At 35.3% G+C, this 25,871-nt stretch overlaps 1 protein-coding gene across 1 annotated transcript; it reads right to left on the reverse strand.

Moving 5' to 3' along the window:
• Nucleotides 1-10,244: 10,244 nt before the first annotated feature.
• On the reverse strand, nucleotides 10,245-11,655 carry LOC116167089. The gene is made up of 3 exons (XM_031482328.1): nucleotides 11,615-11,655; nucleotides 11,070-11,555; nucleotides 10,245-11,016 (listed from the first exon to the last, which is right to left on the reverse strand). Exons 2-3 carry the CDS (start codon nucleotides 11,481-11,483, stop codon nucleotides 10,369-10,371), a joined length of 1,062 nt encoding a protein of 353 aa, XP_031338188.1. The 5' UTR covers nucleotides 11,484-11,555; nucleotides 11,615-11,655; the 3' UTR covers nucleotides 10,245-10,368.
• Between the last annotated feature and the right edge of the window lie 14,216 nt (nucleotides 11,656-25,871).

The following is a 25,871-nucleotide window of genomic DNA, read 5'->3' on the forward strand; positions in this document are numbered from 1 at the left end:
CGAATTGTTTTGGATTCTACGCACCAAAATTAATAAGAAAAAGTGTTTTCCCGAGAAATTTTGGTGTAGTCAATTTTTGGTAAAAAAGGAAGGTTATACACTGCTTTTTTTGAGCCCCGAAAAAAAATTGTCTCAGATCGACCCGGAAAAAAAATTTTCTTATAGAATGTGGCCTGTAGAATCCATAATTTCAAACAGTTCCGAGATTGGGCTACTAGTTCAAAAGTTACAGCCCTTTGAATTTTCTTTCGAAATTGGTTTCTAGTCTATAACTTTTGATTGAGAAGTCTAATCGAGAAAGTACGAATTGGTTTAGATTCTACGTCCCAAAATTAATAAGAAAAAGTGTTTTCCCGAAAAATTTTGGTGTAGTCGATTTTTGGTAAAAGAGGATATTTGGTTTTTCTGTCCGGCCATGCGTCCGTCCGTCCGTCTGTGTACATGATAACTCGCGAACGGTTTCGAATTTTCCAATTCTGTTTTCAGTAATAGGGCGACAATGGTCCAAGGGACTAACTGATTCAATTTTGGTCAAAACTTGTCAACTGGAAGAGTCTTTGTCGCCCGTCGTCTGTATTGGGGCAGTTTATTAGCTCTAGTCACAAAGTAAAGTAAAGTGAAAAACAAACATAGTTCTAATTCGTAATCACTATCGAAATTTCTCATGGTCTAAGCGAGTTCTCGCATAGGTCCTTTTCTCTGAGATATTATTGGCCATAATAAACTAAAACCGAAACTAAAACTTAACTAGACACTTTTGAAATTGATGTCGATTTCGTTGCTTGTTTTTATTAGCATCAAGCGCAAAAATAATGTTTGCGTTACTTTGCAATATAAAAGAGGAAAATACTTTCGCAGGAAACCTGGCCCCAACGCTTGATATTAAAATTAAGTTCAACATGCCATAGGAAAGTGTGTCTCGCGCCGATAATGAAATACTTTAGAGGGGTTTTATGTTATATGAAGAAGTGTTCGAACCAGGCAAATCGTTTTAAAAATCCTATTGAATTTAGAATCACGTTGGATGGAATGTGCTTACAAAGTGTTAAGTGCATTACACTATTATATTATGTATAAATTAATAGAAGATTAAAGGAAATCGCGCGTAAAGCGGCAGATGAGTGGATTGGATTTGAGCCATTTTCAATAGGCTACATGTGGTATTATACCACTGACCTATATAATATAGGTCAGCTAAAGAGATCTCTTTTGGATAACACAGGAAAATATTTGCTTTGAAAGGTTGGTAAGAATTTATGAGCTTATTACGAAGCTTTATGCATAGTGTTTGCGCTTTAAGTCGCGTTTAAACCGATGACAAAGATAAAATACAATTAAAATTCTTATTTTTGTATGTAATTTAATTTTACTTTCGCATTAGAATTAGGTAGTATTGGTTATTTTCTTTGCAGCTCCTAGAAGCTTTACTTTTGTCACGTGGATACCTCCTAGGATTATTTCATTTTCATGATCTTTGTGTCCACTGATGAAGATCAACAATCCTGATCACGATTGTTGGATGTTATAATGAATAAATATTATACCTGAAGATGAAATGGCGTCAATGGAAAAAACTCTCCTCACAATGAACATTGAACAATAGACGAATCTGTGTTACAGCGAGGATCCCTACCACCTTATTTGAAAAACCAAATAAAACTGCTAAATCATTACAACCGTTCCCATGATGGCGTTTACTGAAAGTGCTCGGCGCTCGAGCGCCTTTTACTGTTTGCGAGCGTTTTTTCCGCTCATGAGCCTTTTTTGATCGCTCGCAAGCTCTTTTCCTCTCGTGAGCGTGTTTTTTTCGCTCCCGAGCACCTTGTCCGATGACACACGTTTATTCGGCTTTAGAGCTTTTTTCCGCTCACAAGCGCTTTTTCCGCTATTTAGCGTTTTTTCCGCTCACGAGTACTTTTTCCGCGCGCACGCGATAAACCGCTCGAGCACTTTTAGGAGTGTTCGGAACTCAGAAACGAATTCGCTTTGCAAAACCGCTCGATGCTCGCGAGCGTTTTTGGGACAATTAAATCGTCGCTCGAGCGGTTTCTGAGAATGTTCGAGCCAGCTCTGTTCTCACCTAACCTAACCTCATTCGTACTTTAACATAACCTTCAACCACCTCCTCGCACATTGCTTTAAAAAACATTATGAGGGTCACACTGTAATTGGGCGCAAGCCTGTTGAGGTCCCAGAACAAGAGAGGGATAATAAATTAAAAAAAACATATTCTTCTGATCACTTACCCTAACTTTCACTCCAACCTAACCTCACTAATACTTTAACGTAACCTTCAATCACATCCTCGCACAGTTAGGCTAGGTGAAAAATCTTGTATCAGGAGAATGTAATGTGCGAGGAGGTGATTTGAGGGTTATGTTAAAGTATTAGTGAGGTTAGGTAAGATGCGATGTGAGAAATCTTGTATCAGGAGGATATAATGTGCCAAGAGGTGATTGAGGGATACTTTAAAGTATGAGTGAGGTGTTACCCCGAATAATGGTTTTTCTCCCGCGCCCCTCGAGCGGCGGGATTTCGAGTTGGCAAATTTGGGTGTATCTTTAGAAAAGCATTCTCAACCATCTCACCAAATTTCATCTCTCTATCACATTTTGCAATTAGACCCCGATTTTTAGTCAGCACTAAAATATTTTTATGCTATCCGATCCCACTAATCCGCCAATCACCTTTTTTTTTGTATTCAAGCGAAAAATCACTTAATTCGGATGAAAAAGTTTTTTTACAGTACTTTTTGAATATGATATCGCGTAAGTGGTCGCCATTGGCTCGCCTGACCAAATGGGCCCGCTTTCGACGTTTTTCATCGTTTTCGCCAATGTCTCGGTCGAGATGGCGGCTATTTCCCGTCGAATATTGGCCTTAGGTGCACGTACGGCCTTCGGCTTGTTCCCATAAATCTTTGACTTCAGTATCCCCAAAGGAAAAAGTCCGGCGCCGTCAAATCTGGCGATCATCACCACCACCTTTTGATATTAAGCGGCCAGGGAACAAAGTCTTCTATAAGGGTATAGTTTCTTTAGCAGTGTGTGATGGAACACCGCCTTGTTGGAACCAGAAGTGTTCCATACCTTTTTCACGAAAACTCGGATCATAGCCCGATAGCCCACTTGATTAAGGGGTTGTTCGCTGACCACGGTCATTTTCGAAGAAAAACGGTTATGGGATTATCCATGGGCTAATAAGGGTAAGGCCATGGGATTATCGACAGTACCAGTAGACAAAAATCTGTAATGATAGTTATATACAGAGTGTTTGTGATGGGTGTTTTTGTACCCATACCGTTAACTGGTCGGCCATTTTGTTCCGACGAGACCAAATTGGTTTTTTAATTAATTTAAAACGACCTAAAATAAGTCAATACCATTCATCCATACCATTTTCGTAGTAACACTGCCGATTGGCAAAATCGAAGGGATACAACAAACATTACTCATAAGGTTAATACAACACAATACTTGGCCCCATTTGCGAAATAATAAATAAATCATTTATGATTACAGGCGGTCGAGATTAAGAATTGAATACGTTCCTTTTGTTTTATATCTAAAACAAAATAATTGGAATAACAAAACTTGAAAACAAAATTAATATTTAACGTAACGGTTTGATGTATTATAATATAAGCAAGATGATAATTTAGTACGCTATTACGTTGGAAAGCAAGCAATATTGCGACGATATAATACCAGCCACTCAATAATAAACGGGCTGTCCAAAACAAATGGGACATTTCAGTAAACCACAAACACCAACCATATGCTTTAAGATACGTAAGCAATCGTCAACTACCCATCCTTTTATTTATGAAATCTCTCTCTTTTTCCACCCTTAAATTGAGTCCGAACGTCTCCATTTTCAAACTTCAAATGCAACATTGCTCAAAGTAACTAAGTTTAATAAACATCAGCTCGAAAAGAACGTCCCAAACTTTTAAAACTAAAACAAACACTCCTACAATAAAATAATTGGAATCTACATCCAGTTTCCATTAAATCATGTGATTTAGTTGCTTGTTCGTATACTCTGCAATTGACAATTATTTATTGTTATTGAATTTTCCCTTTATCTGTAGCCTAATAAATTTTTCCTTGTTATGTGAGCTTGGTCATAAAACTTGCAGAGAAAAGCTAACGTTTATGAACGTGTATAATTATAAAAAGAGAAGCTCCAGACGTGATATCAGAGAGATTGTTTTCGCCCCTATTTTTTTTGCCTTGATATTGGATGAAGCTTGCACGTTTGCATTTCTGGCGGAATAAATTTAAAACGGGACGCGACCGGATTTAACTGCGCTGCGATTGTCCGGGAAAGCAGAGCAAAGTTCCATTTGTTGTTTGTCGCTAATATCTGTGTCAATTGTGAGAAGTTTATGAATGTTTCGTCGGATTCAAGTCTATCTCCAAATCAGTCATTAAAAATACTTCATTGTTCTGTTTTTAGTATGCAAACGCCGAGAAAATTATTAGAACCAGGCAAATCAATGTTCTCTATTGTGCTGTAGCCTTATTAATTATTACACTAAGTTTTTCTTCAATTTATGGAGATAGGAATTAATTAATGAAAGTTTACATAGTAAAAGGGGTTACTTTTCTTTTATTTTTCTCTATCAATCTTTAATGTTTTTTTTCTAAATGTAAGATATAATCAGTTCCTTACAGCGAGCCTTATAGAAGTTCTATGCACTGTTTTATGAAGTTTTACTGATTTAAAAAAGATTATTCCATTATTCCAATAAATTCCATGCTTCAAGAATCAAGATATGTAGAAGAGACAAGCTACATCTGACAAAGTATTACCGCAAATTTCAAATTGCATCCAGGAGCACCAAACGAGGATTTCATACAAATTCCAAGAAACAAAATACATGCAAGTTGACTACAAAAACAGTTAGAATTCGATAACAATTCCAGCAATCCAGTGTTATAAGCTTTGTGTCTGAAGTATCTCTTTAAAAACCCCTTGCAGTTTTCTAGGCCAGGTTATCCATTACTCTGGTCGTTGGTGTTTGGATCTTTTGCCAGGTATGCTCTTGATAGATTTCATTGTCACTGAACCTCGTAGCTGGGCGCCCACGGGTAAATCTTCCTTTTTACTTTGTGACTTTCTTATGACTGGAACCATCGCGCTAATACTAATTATATCCCGTTTCACTCTCCCTATTAACTCGATCTTTTCCCTCTCACTTTTTACCCTCCCTGTTTACTCTCCCTTTACACTTTCCATTTTCACACTACCTTTTCACTCTCCTTTTTTACTTTCCATTTGGAATTTGGGATTTCTGTGAACAGAATTTTTCTACTTCGGTTCGGACGACATATAACTTTCAATTCAGGCCCTAGATGCCGAGCACTAGCCTAAGATACTGGAGAAGGTGGTCTTTGGGAAGACTAGAGAAATTATAGGGTACAGGTCGGGTTCTGGTTATGACTACTGGAGCTGGAGGAAGGTGAAGTAGAAGTGATGGAATAATTGGAAGAGGTAAGAGGAGGAAAGAGATAACTGAAAGTGGTACTTGTGAGAGGTAGAAAGGTGAGATAGGTGGCGGCATCTCACAGCAACTAAGAAAGTAGTTTTGTCATTAGCTACCTAAAATAAATATACAAAACTATCAATATTAGATTCCTTACAAGTTCAGAGTGTAGGTAGTTTTGTTTAATTTGTCCAAGTGGAGCGAATTTCAGGGGATATCAGGAAAAATCCTATTGGCTCTTAAAGCTCCTAGTGCACCGTGCAGCTTTTTTTTCGCGGTTAGCCAAAGGAGAACTAAAATCTTGCCATTTCGTACAAAATTGTCTTTTTATAAAGTTCTAAACATGGCCGTAGTACAATAAAATATACGTAATCATAAATCTTGATTGTTGTCATAACTCGTTCCTGCAGTGTTTTATTGTGGAAGGTTATTTTTGTACGTTATTTTTGGATTAGCTCTGATTCTATATACATTACTTTATGTGACAATTTATTGTTAAGCAAATAATTTCATTTTGAGAAGGGGGCACGGAAGTTTGCATGGTCATTTATTATATACGTACCTAACTGTATAATCAAGAACATTTGATAGCGTAACAAACTTATGATAAAAAAATGTAGAGGAGTTTTCTGTCGGCAGTCTATAGAAACACGAAGTAAGAAAACTGATGGTTGAATAAAAATAGATTCAAGACGGGATTGTGTAATAAATAGGGTTATAGATTACAACAACAAAGGTTGGTTCGAAGGGTAGGTGGATGAGAAATCTATTGTATAAAGAGGTTGTATTAACAGTAAACTAGTTTCAGAGCGGAACTTCAGCAGTATTCCGCTTGAAATAGACTGAATAAGTTACAAAAGTGCCTTTTTGGTTTTTATCATTGAAAAGAAGCGTATTGCAGGTAGACCTTGGAATAATTAAGCATGAGTAATAGTGGCGAATGGGAGCACAGGCATGTGAAAAGCACGCGCACCGACGGGAATACGAAACTGAAATTATTTACCTTTCAGAGCCGAAGGTGTAATTCACACTGATACGTTAATACATACATACCTATCACTCTGTACAACACAAAACTGAGAGATAATATTTTGGGGGAAATTATTTGTTTACAAGGTTATAGCGGTTCGGAGCATCCCTATTTTTCGTATACCTACTTTGCTTTAGAATGAACCCGTCAAAGTATTTATATAAAAATGCAGGTTTGATTTTGGGTAGGTATATCAATAATTGCTTCCCCCAAAGTACAGTGTTTTCCACTCACATTATCTCATAGACATATGGTGTTTTTAAGACACCAAAAACAGCACCACATTCTGAGGTAGGTACATTTGCAGAGATCAATATAAAATTAATAAGTCTATTGAAAACTACACATTTTAAATTCTTTTGCGCTATATAGAATGCTTTTTTATATTAAGAGATGTTTGTAGAGATAAATCTACATGTTATAAATTTGAGTACACGTGAGTGATAACATTATCTGCTATAAATCAATCTATTCAAGGACTGTTATAAATTCATTATTAATTTAACTGTAAATAAATAAATCACGTACCTAATTAAATTTACGTTACAATATGAATATCTCATATGAGGTTAAACGTATTTTTAACAGACTGGGTAGCGCATTTATTTTCCGAATTTCTTTAATTTTAATTATTGACTATTTCGGGATCTATGCCCATTCAGCCACATTTTCAATAATCAACTATTCATTTACCCACCCTTCTCACCAAGAGGTCTATCATGGCATTTTTTATGTGACACCGGTATAGACATTGAATTTTTATAGTTGTCTATGGGCCATACTGGAAAATTGCCTTTTTGACAATCATTTGAGTGGACAAAGCGCCACTTTGGGGGATGATAGTGGATGCTATTGTAAGCATAAACAGGTATGATAGACATCTCAAAAGGGTAGCTATTCAAAATGGCGAATTAGCCTAGTACTAAAAGTCGAATATTCCTGGTGGAAAGTCACATCAAGAGCTGTAATTATTCTAAGCTTTTAGAAATTGACACAGCTCAATGTTTGCAAAAGCTGTTATGCTGCTATACCTGCAGCTGTCCCCGACTCAACCGTTAGAGCAAAAAAAAAGGAGTATTGAGGCCTTTAATGATGATTGATGACATACCACCTTACGTTTACACGGCAAGAAAAAAACCTCCCGTTGTGATACTCGCCAAGAAAGACGATAGAGACCTTTGTCAGATCTGCATTCAGAAGTGCTGAAACGTTTTGTGTGTGTGTTAAGTCGTATAATGGATTCGACTGGCGACAGAGTAAAATCGTAGACTGGACTGGAAAGTGAGAGCAGATACTTACCCACTATCAACTTTCCGGCGACAAATATGGTCTCCGATTAAGAAATGTTACGAAATTGTTTTTTTTTTGTTTATTGATAAGAAAGAAAATAGATTTGGATAAAATTGTCGTTGTGATGGATCAACCTTTATTCTCGAAAGCTTGCGAAATTGTATGGTGTCACCCACTAATATATGATTCAATAATCCCAATGATTACAATTTGCAATTTACTTGCGACATATGGAAAATGTTTTGGTGATAGTGGACGCCGGGATTTAGATGTAGAATCGGACACTATTTCTGAAGGATCTATAACGAAAGTACTGGAAGGGCGACAGTACAATTGCGGTACATATATTAATATACGAAGTCAGTATGAGAGTCCTTTGGAATAGTTTTCAAGAGTGGTTGAAAATGCCAGATGAAGAGCTCGGAATTTTAAACGAGCACCGAGGAAATATTTTTTATAAACTCCTCAACGGTTTTACTTCGCAATCGTTCAGTCCCCGATTATGCTCAACATATTCGCCTATTATTTAGATTTAGACATTTCTCCGACATACTGGATGTACCTATTACCCCGAACTTATTGAAATTCTAGTGGGATTGCTTCGGGTAAACTGTAAAGGAGACTGCAATTTATACGTGCATTGTGCACAAGAATCTAGCCAGCTCGTTCCCTTTTATCAATTATCACGGCACAAAACTTCTCCCCAGCACAGAAGAGAGATTCGACTCTGCTCTCAGTTAACCTGTTAACTTCTAGCAGATAGTGGGTCAGACCAAATACCTCAAACTTAAAACTGAAATTCAAAATTTTTAATAATTAAAGGACCTTGGGCAAGTATCCCATAAAAACACACGAAATTAGAAAAGACGTCGTTATAAATGAAACACACGGAAGTTAATGTGAAACAATTACAAAAGTGCGATTTAATTCTAACACACAAGGAAAATGGTACAAACACACAAACAATTATTACAAAAAGACTAAAATTAAAACTTAACTAGTTACATTACTTGTCCGAGAATTGTATTCCAAATAAAAAGGTATCCTTACACAGTTTACAAAAACAATTACAATTTTCAATGAATGCACTTTACACTAACGTCCGGGTGATCGCAGCATTTATAGGGGCGCCGAAAAACACCTCTCCTTGCAGCACCTTTGATGGCCAAGACTTCAAAACGTAGAACAAAAACTAGCCGCGAATTCGGGTTCCGGCTACGCAAACGAAACTTCGAACTTCAAACTCACATTAGGCGAAACTTTCAATACTGGCCGTCGCTTCAACCCAAATAATCCACGATGGAACTCACAAAAAGCGAAATAAATTCTTCTACGAAACGTGACTCGGTGCTGACGTAGCAAAGAGCTGAATTAAATTGGCCGCACTTTGACCCCAAACTTGGCAAAAACCTGTTTTTAAAAACTTCAATGGAACATAGTACGGCGTAGACTGTGGCAAAAAGTAGATTTCGAATTTTCAACGAAGCGCAGTACTGTGTTGACTGGCTAAAAGCGACGCTTTTCTTCTTCACGTCCTATTTAAGGCGAAACTCTTCTTCTGAAAATCAAAATTATAACAACCAATCATACACAGTTGACAACAAAGCCTACTCCCTCAATGTATGTACGTTAATAGACCAAAAATAGCGGTCGGTGTTTGTTATCAGACATTAAGAGACCTAATTCTAGTAATTACCAGAAATTTCTACGTTAAATAAAATAAAAATGTAAACAAAAACAACGTTGACCGCTTTCTCGTATGACACAAATAATCTCAATGAAAATTTCCGAAAATGTCATCCTGCCAGACGAAGTAAACACAACAATAGCTGAAAATCAGAAAAATGACATGCGGGAATTATTTACTTATTCTCTTGGACCAGTTGCTTGGGTAATTGTAAATACGGATGTCTAAAGAAAAATAATAAGGCTTCGTTGGGCGCTTTGAGTTACTTTCCTGGACTGTAGAGTTTGAAGGGATTGCGTATGGTAATGACGGAAAAAATTTAACCTACAGCTGGTATCTTCATGCGTCAAATAATGCACTGGTCGAAAATTAAAACAATAGGCACGTTAATAATACCCATCAAATGTACTGACTGACTTGTGAAATAGTTGTGGGCTAAGTACTTTTTTGTAGATACACGTTACCAAGCCGATGACATTTTCAAGTGCCAGCCAACACACACACACACCCACACCCTCACATCAAATAAATGTGCTTTATGAGAGTCGAAATTGAACTCCATTTACAGACATTCAACTTTCTCATAAATAAAGAGCATCCAACAAACCCGAAATCTTTTATTAATCGTAAGCAGCGGCCAAGGCAACTTTATTTGATACGACATGTTACCTTTGACCTTAATATTAAATTTTGTTAAATAAAAATATGACGGCAGGCCATTTGAATTGAAATAAATTCTTTTTTGCACTCGCGAGGGTAAAAATCCGTTTCTATGATCACAAAACAGGGACAGAAATTGCATTTCAGTCCCTTGAGAAATAATGATAATGAAAACTCCCTGATATTTATATAGGTTATATTAACTCAAACTTAAAAAGGTACATTGTTTATATTTAAATTAAACGTTATATTTTCACATTTTGTAAAATTTACCGCTGGAATTTTATTAATCAATAGATTCGAATCAGAACTGGCTCCCGATGTTATATTGACATTTGAGGTAGTGCTACCTTGAATAATCTGATTTGCAATCTTCGTTTTGTTGGCCACAGAGTTCTCAATGTAGCTTTCCGCGACTGTGGTGGACTTCCACCCACCATGCCGTTTTATAGTGGTGATGTCAGCTCCAGCATCCGCCAATAGAGTGGTGGAGGAACGCCTCATGCAGTGCCCCGTATAGAGTTCTGGGTTTGGTAATTTTAAGTAATTGGCGATCATATTTGGCACCTTGCCAAGCGTGTTTTTCCCAACCGGCTGAGTACATTTTCCGTTCTTGTAGAAAACAAAAAATCGTCCATGGTTAGTTCCAGGTCGAAGGGACGTGTATTTGCGAATTATCTGAAGAAAATCCACTTTACCGCCTTCATTACTCGCTATAACGAACGTTCTGGATGTTTTGTTTTTTGTATGTGGCAGGGTAATTATGAAAGAAGACCCCACATCTTCAACGTTATCCAGTGTCATATTGACCAATTCGTCAGTGCGACATGCGCCAGATATTCCAAAAATCAACGCAACCTAAAGAGGAAATGGTTAGCAATGTTTAATACGTTAAGTAAACGCAATTTTACCTTTCGCATAAGATGGGTATCATCGTCAGCTTCAAGCAAGAATTTTTCCACCTCTTCTCTATTAAATATTTTCGATTTTTTCGGAGAATATCCATCAGAATTCCTTTTTAAAAATGATATCAATTTTGGAAATTTGTTGATGTCAACATTGTCGTAAATGAGCATACAAGACCTCACCATGGAATATTGTGCCCATACCGTTGAACATTTGTACTTTTTGGCTTTTTCGCTAAAGTAAACCAACATAACATTGTCGGTGACGGTCGCGACATCTTTTTCTATGCACCAGTCTTTAAAACCTTTATATGCTGCTTCATACAACTTTTTCGACTTATCAGGTAGTAAATTCACAACAGCAGCGTTAGCGGCGTTTGTAATTTCATAAGGTTCTTCAGAACAACCCGCAACTTCCATTTTAATTCACGCACTTTTTCAACAGCAAACATTGTTTGTTTATCTGTTGCCATGGTTTATCTGAATTCTCGACTAACATGATTAAATTTTAATTTATTGGTTGCCACGGTTATACTTAATTCTCCACTAACCTGATTAATATGTGGTTATAATCTTCAAAGAACCATCAATTCATTTAAAGAGTATAGGTAAACGTCGGTCGACGCGAATGCAAAAAATAGTATATACACCTCTGGAGCGAAATGCCATTTTCCCTTGGTGCTTTGTAGCCCTCGGGCTCCGCTTCGCTTCGCCCTCTGCGAAAATGATTCTTATCTAAATCACATCTAAGTTTGAAACGTTTGAATTGATCACGTGATATTGGAAAAGTACTCTATAATTCACGGAAGGTGGAATAGGTAGTTACGGTATTTAAATACATTTTTTCATTCAGTAAATTGAAAAGAATATAAGGTAAATTGAATCAGTGTTAAACTGCTTTTATTATGTTTCTTTATCAATTCAAAAGAAATTTTAGATTACTTCAAATTTTATTACAACCGCGCCATCTAGGTTGTATCAGGCGCATGTTTTCTCGTCTAGCCTGGAAAATGATTTGCATACCATCGATGGATATAATAATGCTTTAAGGATTTCATTTCATTCATAACTAATTATCTTGATAATTTAAAAAAGGTTTAAAGATTTAAGAGAGGAAGAAAATTATTAATTATTAGTGAGCTTGTGCATTATATACGATTTTAATAAGTTCCACTGTCATACCACCGAACTATAAATTTGTAGAGAATATACATCTGTTTTTTCGCCCTGCATATCTAATATTTTAAAAAAGTTACTTACTCCCTAAATAAAAATTTCGTTTCAGCTCAAATCTTTTTGAAGTTATTTATTGTACTGAATAGTATTATTTAGTAACCTAGGAGTAACGCTATACTTTGTTTATGGCTAGGTTTGTTTTTTTTTTGTCATAAGTATTATATTTATGTGTTAGGAATTAACTTGTAGTCTTAGTTGCTTCACTTCTCACTTATCACGGTTAAAACAAGTATTACTTTTTTTTTGTTTTTTATAGTCATTATTCTGTATACTGTAATTATTAAATTATCAAATGTAGCTTATCCACTAAGTGAATTTATAACTGAATATTGTTCAATTATGGACCCGAGTGTCTGTCGAACAATAAATTCCATTATTATAGTAGTATAGGTACTCAGACAAATTGCAATGTATAAATAGGTCAATATACATAGTGGCAAATTTTGTTACACAGTTTTTTATTGTTGATATTTGGATATAAGATAGTAATGCGTATGCTAATAACATATCCGAGCATCTGGCAGCAATTTCTCGGATGGTACGGCGATGGTGAGTGGTCGAAGAGGGATAAAAATTTGAACATCTAAACAGTTTTATTATAATAATTCTTTTATGCATTAGTTTTTAAATTACTTTCGTTGATTTGCCTGATCGACAATCCTCTTCGTACGTGTTGCCAGTGAAAGCTTCTTTTTTTACAATTATTATATGTATAAAAACACGCGCACGTCCGGGGTTCGAACTCGCGACGCCAACGTCGTGTTCAAAGTTGGCAATCTAATGTGCGCCAATCGGACGGCAGTGATCTTCGTTTATGGTATTATAAATGGACAATTCGCTATTACGTGTAATTAGTGGCGTCTTTCAAAGTCTATATTCCGCAAAAATCGTCCTGCATAATTATTTATTATTTCAGTACATTCATAAGATAAACAAATTAAGGCAAAGGTTATTAATAATAAAACTGCTTGATTTTTCAAAATATCTTCGACCACCCACCACCTTCAGCGCCGTCCACAAAATTGCTACCAGACGCTCGGATATGTTATTACTTATTAGCATATGCATAACTATCTTATATTAATATATCAACAATAACAAAACTGTTTATAAAAAATAAGCCACTAGCTCTCCTACTAACAAGCTTGCAAACGAGCAATTTGCCTTCAGTAAATCCAAGTAGGAAACGTTAAATCAATCTAGACATAATGTAATCGAATCCCCTGGCAACGTATGTACTATTACCATTGAATTCTATTACGTACAGAATTCAAATACAATTGCGTATATTTTCAGCCTTGTACCGGCAGCTGAATCACACTTCGTTAGCTTTAATAACAAAAATTTACCTTGCGGCTGTTGCTAATATATATTTTTGTTTTTGCCCTCCGTGAACTAAATCAACGTGTTTTGTCTTTCATTTAAAGGACTAAAGCGAGGACTAAAGTGTCACGTTTTCTCCCGGAGGGATTAAAATTGGCAGTACACAACGGAATGTCAAACACAATTTAATTATTAGTGGTTACCTTCAAATGTAAATGCTGGTTCTTAGGCTATATTTTCTACTCCTTATACCGTTTTCTCTACAATTTTTTGAATTTGGGAGAAGTGATTTCTTCATAGCTTATTCTGCGGTTGTTTAAACAACAATTTCTGCCGGGTTATTCGCAAGAATCTTTAAATTACACACACATTTATTATTATACCGTAACAATAGTAAAATTACAATGTAGGTATGTAGATTCTACTATCTTTTTTTTTCAAATTTATGTCTTCAACATTGAAATTGGTGTAGAAGATTACCGGAGTCGGGAGTACAAAAAATCGTTTATGCTGAAATTTCAAAAATATCGCTCGACCAAAAAGAAAGTTCTAGCAAATGCCAGTGACTACTCTGTTTCTTACTTTAAGCGAGTGCTACATCGAGAGTGCGTGGTTTGTGGAACGTGAAATACAGGTGTACACACAACCTCAATTTCGTAATATCGTTCGCTTTTAAATTTCAAATTTTAGAAATTAACCACTTTGGGGTAAATGAATACTATTTTAATGAAGCTATTTAAGTAACGCTTTCCATATAATATTTTACCATTTTATGTTGCCTAAAACCCAACAAAAGATACTTCGGGCCAAATTTAGAATCAAACACCTACTATTATATTATTTAAAATAAACAGTTCTGGTCGAGGTTCTTGTAGTGCAGCTAAACCAAAATTATGTAGTCAAGAAACAATTGATATTGTATAAAAAACCAAGATCTACGCAAAAACACGAAATGGTGACTGTTGTTTTAGTAACGTAGATTAAATCAATTATCAAATTCAAATATTAATATTGAAATGAGCAACTTTTCATACACGATATTCCGCAATATACAGGAATCTTTTTACCTCTTTGATTATGATATGATGCGACCAGGGATGCGACAGATAAAATAATGTAATTACAAACTACCGTTATTTTGCAGTGTAAAAATGCATTGGTGTTCAGAAAAAAATAAACTAAACGAATAAAGTTTTCTCATTTCCAAAACTATAAAATTGTTTATTTTCCATTTGAATGCATACTCGAATTATACATTTTTAAATAGTATATGCATGGTTATGGCTAACTTGTAAAGTTTGTCCATTTTAATTCCTTCTACTGTTATTTATTCATTAAAATCGATTTTATATATTTGCTCAATTGCAAAAGAGTCACATAAATATGTTTTAGTACCCGAATTTTTTACGAAATTTATCTTCGTTGGGCTTTTGAAGGAAGTAACCGAATAGACATTGCTGCCAACTTTCTTAATGTGCCATTTTAATATTAGAAATTTCAGTTTTAACGAAACAAGGCAGTGAAAGCGATTTAAAAGACAGAGCACCTTCAAATGTGTATTGTTCTTTTCTACTAAACCTTTTGCCGTGCAAATTTTAGTGCATGTAACACCTTCTTGAAAGTACCGTCTGTTTTCGTAAACGAGAATTTCATCTTGTATCCATGCGAAAGATCAGAATGAAGTAGGTGATCAGTATTCGAGTAAGATACAGAAGGCACAACATTAAGTAAACGTTTTTATACTGCTGAGCAATTAAACCCTCTTTTTGTATCAAACATAAAGCCTTTTTCTATGTAATTAAATGCCATAGAAACCAAGCTAAAGTTTTTTACGAACTCCAACGTAATTCAAAACGATTCGAACGTGGCAACTCGAAACCTATCCAATAAATAATTCTCCACCCTTCATTTACTCTTAATTAGAAACAGTTGCGGTATAAATTAGAAGCTGACGATATGAAAGAATTCGTTAATTTCCTACCGGGTTTTCGACGAAATCAGTCAGAAAATGTTTCCTACTGACTTCGATCGGTATGCGGAAGCTGTTTTAAAAAGCTCAGATGGCAGTTGCTAAAAGGTCTCGCTTTGCGAGAACCGTAATTGTTTGCAGGTTGCCGTATAGACTTGCAGGAAGCTTTCCAGGAAAATGTTGGTTGCCGTTTTGGATAGGGTGAAAGAGGTGGCGCCACACTTCAAATTTCTGAACGTCTGCCAAAATGAGGAACGGCGCCAAGTTCGTCCGAAATTAAACTACGTTCATATAACAACAAATATCTACAGTAAATGATGTCAAAAAAATAATTGACGTCTTTTTGTATACGATACAGAATCTTGTGGGTCCTTTCAGTTGTGTTATCGTGACATTGGCCCAGGGATGATCCTCCCTGTCTGAAAAAATATTTTTTTCCGCAAATAAGTTTGGATTATTACTAATTATTACTATTTCTGAGACCTACACATTTCATTTCATTTTAATTTACCCCGTTTGAAATATTTGTAATGAATTTAGTGATTTGCAGTTCCTATACTATTGGGGCGTGTGAGGGTTGTGGTAAGCGTTTATAAAATGCTTCAACTGCTTTGGGGTTTTAAAGCCTGTAAGTCCCCCTCCCCCCAAAGATTTGCATGCACAACACAATTTGTAAACACTCAGAGCTTTCATCAAAAAAGGGTAAGTGCAAACATTCGTTAAAAATTACAGTCCATTTAAATATGTAACAGTATGTTGGCGCAAAATTGTGCACTTAAGATGCCACTTGGCTTATTTAAAGTATATCTACTAAGACCTAGATATTTTTGGTATCGACACCTCACACCACTTTTCAAGATGGCAAACCCAATGCAGTAAGTAGAGCTTTCAGACGTTTTGACGTATACAAGAGCAAAATTCATCGATAATAAGTTTCCTACAGATTTTATTATTTGCAATTAAGTCTGAAACACTGTTAGGTACATATTTGACTGAAATGGAACAAAGAACTACTTACTCCTTGAGACCTAAAGTTCCTAAAAAGTATTTCAAAGAAGATTTTCGAAAAGGATTTTAAAAAGTTTCTAAAAAGATTCGACAGATATTTTTTAAGATTCCCGGGTTCTGCCTTCGAGTAACTTCAGCTGGATGGCCAGAGATCAAAATTCAGAATACTTTGAGACTCTAATTAAGTAAACCGTTTTGAGACTCCCATAAATTATTTGTTACTGAACTATATTAATTATTACCGAAGGGGTAGTTTTTCGTAAGGCCTTAATTTCGATCCATTTTGTGAAGCTCTTGTGAAACACAGTGGCGTAAATGTTACCCTTGGCGCATTTTCGGAACCTATGAGGGTCGTACTGCCTACCTACCTGACAGGGTTGATTAACTTTTTATTTATTATTACGTGCTTTTGATGGGGTATACACAGTTTCCATGAGGTGGGAAACCTTCAGCCACTTCCGTTGACGAAACAGGAAAGGACAGGTACACTTCTCCGTTACGGATCTGGTAGCCTTTGTTGTTTTCGGCATGCCTTTGTATGTTGTTTTTCAATTTCTTGTACAATTTACACTTTATTTCTACCGGTTCGGTTCCTTCTACTGAGGATTCTTCCTCCTTCTCAAAGTTACGCGACAATGCGTCGGCTACTTGGTTGCACGTTCCTTTTCTATAAACAACAAGGAACCTGTATTGTTGTAATCTAATAAACCCTCTGGTTTCTGGAAAGAATTCCCCTTATGTGCGATGGTTTTGTCCGTCTGTTCCTTGTCTAAGTCGAGAACAGAAAGAGACAGCGATGCTTCGCCAATTGACTTAGTGCGATTGAATATGAACTAGATCAAAGCTCTGGTTTCCGAATACGAGATTACGAGCGGAATGACAAAAAAATTCCTGGAAGCATTTCCAAAAAGTTCTTTCTACAAATACTTCTAAGGAAAGTAGGTAATATAAAGATTTTCAAAAATTATTTTCCGAAAAGGTCTCGGAAATCTTGGCAATTCGAGGTCTGTTAAAATTGTCTAATCCGCTGCGTTTATTTATTTAAACAAAGATCAATAACACTTTAACTTTAAATTTACAGATTTATGTACAGGGTGGTTCAAATGCGTGGCTCACCATTGGGATCTCCGCTACGGTGAGAGATACAATGTAGGATAGATGGGGGGCAAGTCCCCCTTGTGACTAAAAAACGCTTTTGAAATTTTTGAATTTAAAATAACAAAGATATCACCGAAGACCGGATCATAATAAATTTCTTCACCTTCTAAATGTAGAAGCTACAGGCTATACTGCTTTCTTATTTCTTATGGGCACCATATTGGATTTTTACGGAATGATATACTTAAAGAACAAAAAAGAAAATGAATTACAAGGACCGTTTTAAAATTTACATTCATTTTTCAACAAAACTCCCATGGGTAACTAGATCTTGCTGAAACAATGTCTCTATGCTGACGATGATTTCAAATGAATTTTTTTGTCTTCTATCTCATTCAGTAAAAATTCATTGTTGCACTCATAGGAAATAATGAAGTAGTAGTCTGTAACTTCTACATCTAGCGTGTTATGGAAATTCTCATTACAGACTTAGATTCTTCGAATAAAAGTGTCCACAGAAAGTGCTTTCGACCCTTTAAGCTAGGGAAAATGAAAACGAAGTTTCATAGTTTTGCGGTAACATCTCAGTCATTTTCAAAGATTTTCAAATATTTCAAATACGTTTTTTTAATATTAAAAGGAGGCAACTTTGTCTCCATTTAACCTCTCACTGTTACGGAGATCCCAATGGTGAGCCACCCTGTACGTGCATCACGAATGCAATTTATTTTGAATCTGCGCATTTATCATATATCCTTTGAAAATATCAAACTTCTTTTTGGAGTAATTCCGTAACCCGCAACACTAAAGTGTGAAAAGCAAAGCGCACGTATGTGTTTGACAATGCAAACAAGTTAAATAGTAATCGTAAACGATTTACATAAAGCGCATTTCCACTTGCATTCATTTCCCATTTGTAAGATGCAACTTCTGTTAAAATCGTAAAAACCCGGCCACAAATATGAAAGATAGCGTTGCACATGGGCAATCCATTTTTGACGTGCTACTTCAATTTCAGTTTATGAGAAGAATTTCATTTCAATGCTTTTGTAAATAAGAAAGTTGGAACTGCGCATGCGCAAACCTAAATTTTAAAACTAATGTTAGATTTTCCTTTGTTCCAAGCGCCTAAGTATCACATTTCACTTAAATAGTTCCATAGATAAAAAAGTTGGCACTGCGCATGCGCAAAGCCAAATTTTGAAACTGGCGTTTGATTTTCCTTTATCCCAAGTGCCTATGTATCAAATTTCGTTTAAATTCTTTCATAAATAAAAAAGTTGGCACTGCGCATGCGCAAAACCAAATTTTGAAATTGGCGTTTGATTTTCCTTTATCCCAAATGCCTATGTATCAAATTCATTCAAATACTTTTTATAAGTAAAAAAGTTTGCAATTCGGTTTACAAATGGTCGAGATGCGAAAAGGGCACTGTGAATTTTGAATCGATTCGATTCAACTTTTGGCATTGCGTATTATATGGCTAAAGCTATGCCCATATTGAATTTCATGCAATTCAGTTCATAACTAACGGAGATGTAAAAGCGATCGAACATTTCTAAACAAAGTTATCGTTCACACGGACAGATAGATGGACAGACAGACAAAGGAACAGACGGAGAGATCAACCGGCAGGCGAGAGATAGCAATGCAAAATTATAAACGATCTCTAGGATCGTTAATAAACGGCAAAAGTGTAAAATTATGGAACATGTAAAAAACGGTTTTTTGTTTTTTTAACAATAACTTTTTTTGTAAGCGGTACAGAAAAAATTCCTTCCTTGGTACAAGACTCGACACCATAACGAACCAAATAGCGAAAAAAGTAGAACAATAGCTCTTAAGATAAAAAACTAGTAGCGTCGCAAAGTTAGCGGACGGACGGACGGACGGACGGACGGACGGACGGACAAAGTGGCCACAATAGCGCATTTTTTTTTTATTTTTGTGGAAATGCGCTAAAAATACGTGTGCGCTATGCTGTATCTGTTGACAAGTGAACGAAATACGCCATTCTCACGTCGACTTATTTCAATGGAGCACACACAACATTTTCCAAGGGAATCGTAGGAAAATTAATTTATAGAGTTTCAGATCTTACGTTTTGGTTCCCTTTGCAATAAAATACCGTCCGTTTAACATTATGCTTTTTATTACAGGAGCTATAAAATCCACTGTATAATGTCTAGGTAGGTACTTCAATAAAATATTTTATTTTGTTTTTGTTAGGAAACGATGGTTGGATTGGGATGAATGCAGGTTTTTCGTAACTATGTACGTTTACTTATAACAAAATACATTTTATATCTATTTAATTAATTTTATTAAGAAAGTAGATATAGGGATTTACGTATATTGTTTTTCCCTATGTCTACTTTTCCCTCCGAAGTCTTATAGGAGCAAGGAGCAAATCCATTTAATTTGTTATGTTCAAAATTATTATGAAGAAATTAGAAGAAAACCAGATAAGAAAATAGTTACAAAAAACAAACAAAAAAAATCAAGTCCAAATTCAAGAGATTCAAGTAGTTAACTATAAAAGAAGAAAATTTCGACAATCCATGGTGTGATGAAACTCAAAATGGGGTTAGAATAAAGTCGTTAAAATAACCATCAAAAACACAAACCTTTCCCTAGTGAAGTAAATGAAGCTTATCTTAGTTTATTAAAAGTTAGTTTAGTGAAATGAAGTTATGAAGTTGACTACAAGTTATCGAAGAAGTGAAGATTCTTAAGGAAGATTTTTGAATATAGTTAAAAGTAGTGAAATGAAGTGAAGTGTCTATAATGTCTTTTTCTTGATTAGGATTAGGATTTTTAGGTTGGATAGGATAGGGTTTTGGGATTTCTTAGGAGTTAGTTAGATTTGTGCATTTGCCATTCTTGTTTATATGATTTGATAGTTTTAGGAGTTTTTTGATTAAGTTAGTTGGTATGGTTTTTGATTAGGATTTGTGGTAGAAATTTTTTTTAGTGTTATTTAGTAGTTTATTTTTTAAGATCTCGTGTCTTTTATCGTTGTTTTTCAAAGTTCATCAGGTTTTTTTCGTTTAAAAAACAGAAGGGGGTACTATAACAAGGGGAAAATTTTGCGTAAATTTTTTGCGTCGTATTACATTAAAAAATGCGGAAACATACAATAATTCTAAAATTAAAATGCAATCAATGTTTCGTCTATATTCAACGAACCAAATATTCATCGGGCCACATTCATCATTTGTTTTGTCGATTGGATTTCGGCGAGCTTTACTTTCTCATCTCTGTCAGACTTATAGGAGACTTCTTTTTTTGAATGGCATCAGTCGCCACATGAGCAAATAGTGTGAGAAGGAACGATTGGGAATTTTGCTGTATAAGCTATTTTGATAGATAGTCCTCATGTTAGGTACCCAATGAGAATCCAGGAATTCGCTAAATAGATCCGACATTGCTGTCCATTTTGAAATGGCCGTTTGTACCAACAAATTTAAGTGGAGCAAATCACTACGTCTACTTCTTAATAAATAGCTGAAATTTGAAAACTATGAAAAACATGTGATTTCTTGATATAAATCTTTTCCATGGCCCTTATAGTTTAGTAATTTAATTGATCACCTAAAGAAATCACTTATTCAGCGCCGCCCCCAGTTAATGCTGCTAGTTACGACTGGCAGACGAGTAATTTTATTTTTACATAGTGATGAAATTATCGGACTTTTTTTAACGAAAAATCGTATGGAAAGTGGTACTTTTTTTTACGATTTTTACTATGCGTTTCGATGGAGTTTAGTCCTGTCTATAAACTATAGCATCCATTTTTGAGTGACAGTTAATCGCGAATGTCAATAAAATTATTCAATTGTTGGGTATTATGGATCACTATGCAAAAAAATTCGTGTACAACACGTGTTGAAAGTGTCTTTTTTCCATTAATTTGCTTGATTAACTCGGGCTTCGCCCTCATTAATCAAACTGCAAATTCATGAAAAAAAGTATCACTTTCAAAACTAGTTGTACAAATAGCTATTTCTAGTTTTCAACGTACTTTCAGCGTGAATTGTCGAATATTTCGTCGGTTACGGTTTAGTTACTATGTACGCTGCCTTGTGTCTTCAAAATTGATTATAATAATAATTATTATTATTAGGAAATGCATTAAATTTGCAAACTACCAATAATTAATTTATTTAGTTATCAACATATATTACAATTGGATGGATTTGAAGTAATCGCAAGTTTTCTCTCTTCGTTCTTACCTCTATTTCGGAAACTTCTGTTAACAGTAATTGTAATTACCACCCGAAGCCCCTATTAACCTTGATCACCTTGTACTTGAAATTTCAGTAGGTACATTAGAGTAAATTACGAACATTTACCCTCAAACTACACGGAACATAAACATAATTGTATAGAGAATAACTACATAAAATTTAGTTCTAATATTGGCTTTACATAATGTAGATGTAGGGGAGCTAGTAATGGAGATAAGAAGTTTAGTACTCTTAACAACTAGTCGATTGCCTATTAAGAAGGTTAGTATCCAAAGTACTTGACTAAAGTTTAAATGTAAAGTAATAATTTCTCTTGTAATGGACACAAAGTTTGGTTAATTGAATTAAATTTGGGTAGTTTGGAAGACGAGGTCAAACTATAAAAGAAAAATTAGGTATAATGCTGTCATCACAATGGAAGTAAATTTGTTTTTTTAGTTAACCTGCATTGATCTCTATAATGCTGTAAATATAAAACTCGTGTCTTTATAGGATACGTTTGCTGTAATTTAAGTTTCTAACTAGAGCCAAGTTGGAGAAGTCGCGCAAAAGTTACAAACATGCCGGTATCAGCGGTTACGAGGGCAGTTTGGGAGCTCAAGGATCCGTAGCCAGTAAATATCGACGGCGCTATAGCTCGTTTACTTCTCTAAGTAACATATAGGTTATATTTGTGAAGGACGGTTTATTATTCAATTCGCAAACTTTTGAATATACTCCAAGGAAAGTTTGATTGGATTATTAGCATCCACAAAATATTGGTATTATCCTTTCAGTATTCATCCAATGGACTTAATAGACTGTGATAATACATTCCTTCCCCCTAATAAGCGAAAGATAGTTTAATATAGTACCGAAAGTTAGTCGAGAATATTTAAGTTAAATCTTGAACAATTAGGATATTTCGAGCTTATGTTGACTTTTAATTTATACGTGATAAATCTCGTCCGCTTTCCTTACGGTTTTCACAATTCATGCAAGTCGTTCTTACATTTTATTTGCTAAATAAAGTAAATGAAATGAGACGCTAATGTCATTACACGTAACGCTACATAATCCTCAAGTACGTGCGCCTTTACCCAATTGGATACTTTGAAATGATCCGGCGACTGCGTTTAAATTAAGCAGATTAATTGGTTTTCCATTACTTAACACGTTTAAGGTTTGCGCTATTCGCGTTCAATGCTAATGTAACGTGATTTATAAATTCGGGTTCGATTTATATTAATATTTATTAAACAAAACTAAAACACTATAAAAAAAACCGTACAATTTATATCGATTATTTATATCACACACTTCGCAATTTATATTTCCGCGCTCTAATGTTTCATACGTACTCGATCTCGTTCGATAGTAAACTGCCGCGATGTTCGGTCCGCAACCATTTATACACGCAAGCAATGTAAGTCCAGAACATTCGCGCAATTACCAGACACGCTGCAAACATCCCCACCATCGCGCGTTTAGAAAATTCCAGAGCGCCAAAGGCGACGTCATGTCTGGAGCGTTTCCGTTACAATAATATTCATCGATGTGTTCAGACTATTATAGCAATTTCATCCAAGTGTAGAAAGGGAAATTCTCAAGACAAATCGGTTGGTAGCGAGATTCGAAACTATGATCACTCGAATAGTACCCGAAATAGCAAATCACTAAACGATAGGTGGGTACTATTAGACATTCATATGTTATGCAATATGTGGAATATATGGTCACCAACGTTTTTTCCATAGGGCTTTGCCTTGAAAACTTTTATTTTCGGTGGCATATCGACTTAAATCGTTATTTCTTTTTTGCGAAATTAGATCACTCATTAGTAGTAGTATCTTCAAGTGAGAATAACTTTTGTTTGAAAAGTTATTTTAAAAAACTGTTCGACAATTTTGTTCCTTAACTCATCAAGTATGTACACAACAAATTTCGTGGAATTCTCTACATTTTCGTTGTCCGGCCAAGAATTGCAGTGGAACTTTTTTTTAGAATTTTCAAAAACTAATTCCAGATTCGTGTTCAAAAACCCCCTGATCCCAAATTTCGTCGAAATCAGAATTTTTGTCGCACTCCCAAGTAGGGGTGCGCCCTTTCGTGGTAGGAATGTAAAATGCTCGAAAACCTATTCAAAGACGCGCCACTCATATTTGTAACTTTTATGGTTGCTGAGAAAAAAAATTAAAGAAGAAATCCATATTTCACCACTTCTTTGAGGGAGGATCCCAAAAGAAACACGTTGGACCCTCGATTTATTTGGAAAAAGTGCTTGTCAAGGAGGTCAACCCTCTATCATCCAATTATAGTAGTCTTGAGATATGCGGATGGACTTTTATTGTATCTAATTCTGGGAAGTATTGAACATGCTAAGTACCCTTAATTGCGTGTAATTGTGTCATATCCTGTTGCAATTAGTATTGTTATAATTTCCTGTTGGAATTAGTGGTTGATTTGTGGAGGGTAAATGTAACGTTATACCCAAATTTGAGTTTACATCATTTGTGTCATACAAGTGGTACTTTCAAGTTGGTGCTGACTGCTGAGCGTATTTCCAAAATGGCTGAAGATTTCGTCTCGAACAATAACGTTAGCTAAGAAAGCACGACAAATTTGTCGTGGTAAGTCTATTATTTTCAAATTGGGGTGGGAGCAAAGCATATATATATTGGCTATATTTACTTCCTGTTACTGTTATTGTTACTAGGATCTCTCAATAAGTAAATATTGGCTGCTTTGTAATGAAAAAACTAAACCGTAGCAAATGTTTGTAGAATAAAGATTCGATAAGTTTAATTCGGTCTAATATAATTGCACTGGTACCTGTTATATCGGGTGATCAAAAAGAACTGCAGACAGTTTAAATTGGGCGCTTTAAGTTTTTAATATTTTTGACTTGGCAAACATGTTTAGAAGGTAGTTTATTTATGCATTAGTGATTTAAATTCATCCACCACTGCTTTTACATAAATGACATTTGGTATGTTACCAACGTTATAAATGTTTAGTTTTACGGAAAATTCAAATTGTCCGCACTACTTTTCGATCACCCGGTACTACCGATGACATCACAACGATTACCGTTGGCCAATGTACAAAATTAACTATCGTTTTCGTACAAGTATCCATAATCATTACTGAACTTGAACATTGAATGTCATCTTTCTCAAAATCTTTCTTAACTAACATTGTGATTTTTTTACATGGACGTAAAGAGAAAACAAAAGACTGTCTAACCATTGCAGGTTAAAATTGACATGTCATCACATTCTGAAACTATGACGTCAGAAAAAAAATTGAAAACCGTCAGATTGTGGCAAATATTTAATCATTCAACTCTTATTAACAAATTTTTTTTATATGACCAATAGTAACGGATCTAGCATCAATGTTCCTTACTTTTTATTCACCCGGTATGTGTAAGTAATTTAGATAGGAAGTTAGTATTGATATATTGTGATCACGGGATAGGTGTTACATTTTCTTTGTATTTTACAACCAAATTCATGTTTTATATCAGACGGAATGTAAGGAAAAATGGAAGTGGATCGACTTTATTTTTCTGAATATATTCGGTCATCAATTGATTTTGAAGAGAAGAAATTTGCAACGACAACGAAAACCGAAATGCAATGGAAATAAGGGTCTAGGGACCTTTATGGGAAACGAAAAACAGATATAATAGGGGAGAGACTGAAATGAAAAATTGGAACGAGATACATGGGATGAGGAGCGCGAACCTTAAAAAGAAACATATGTACTTACATAAACAGAAAGTCGAAGTCTAGACGATTCGGGACGAAACGAGACGGGAGTCAGAACTGAAACGCAGAAACGCAAAAAAAAGGAACACATATAAAAAATGGAAAGTCAACGTGTAGACTAAGCAGCGCCGAACCGAAAAATAAATAATAATGGGGACACAAAAACGGGCGG

The sequence above is a fragment of the Photinus pyralis genome, unplaced genomic scaffold (genome assembly GCF_008802855.1).
Source record: "Photinus pyralis isolate 1611_PpyrPB1 unplaced genomic scaffold, Ppyr1.3 Ppyr1.4_LG3b, whole genome shotgun sequence".
Classification (NCBI taxonomy): domain Eukaryota; kingdom Metazoa; phylum Arthropoda; class Insecta; order Coleoptera; family Lampyridae; genus Photinus; species Photinus pyralis.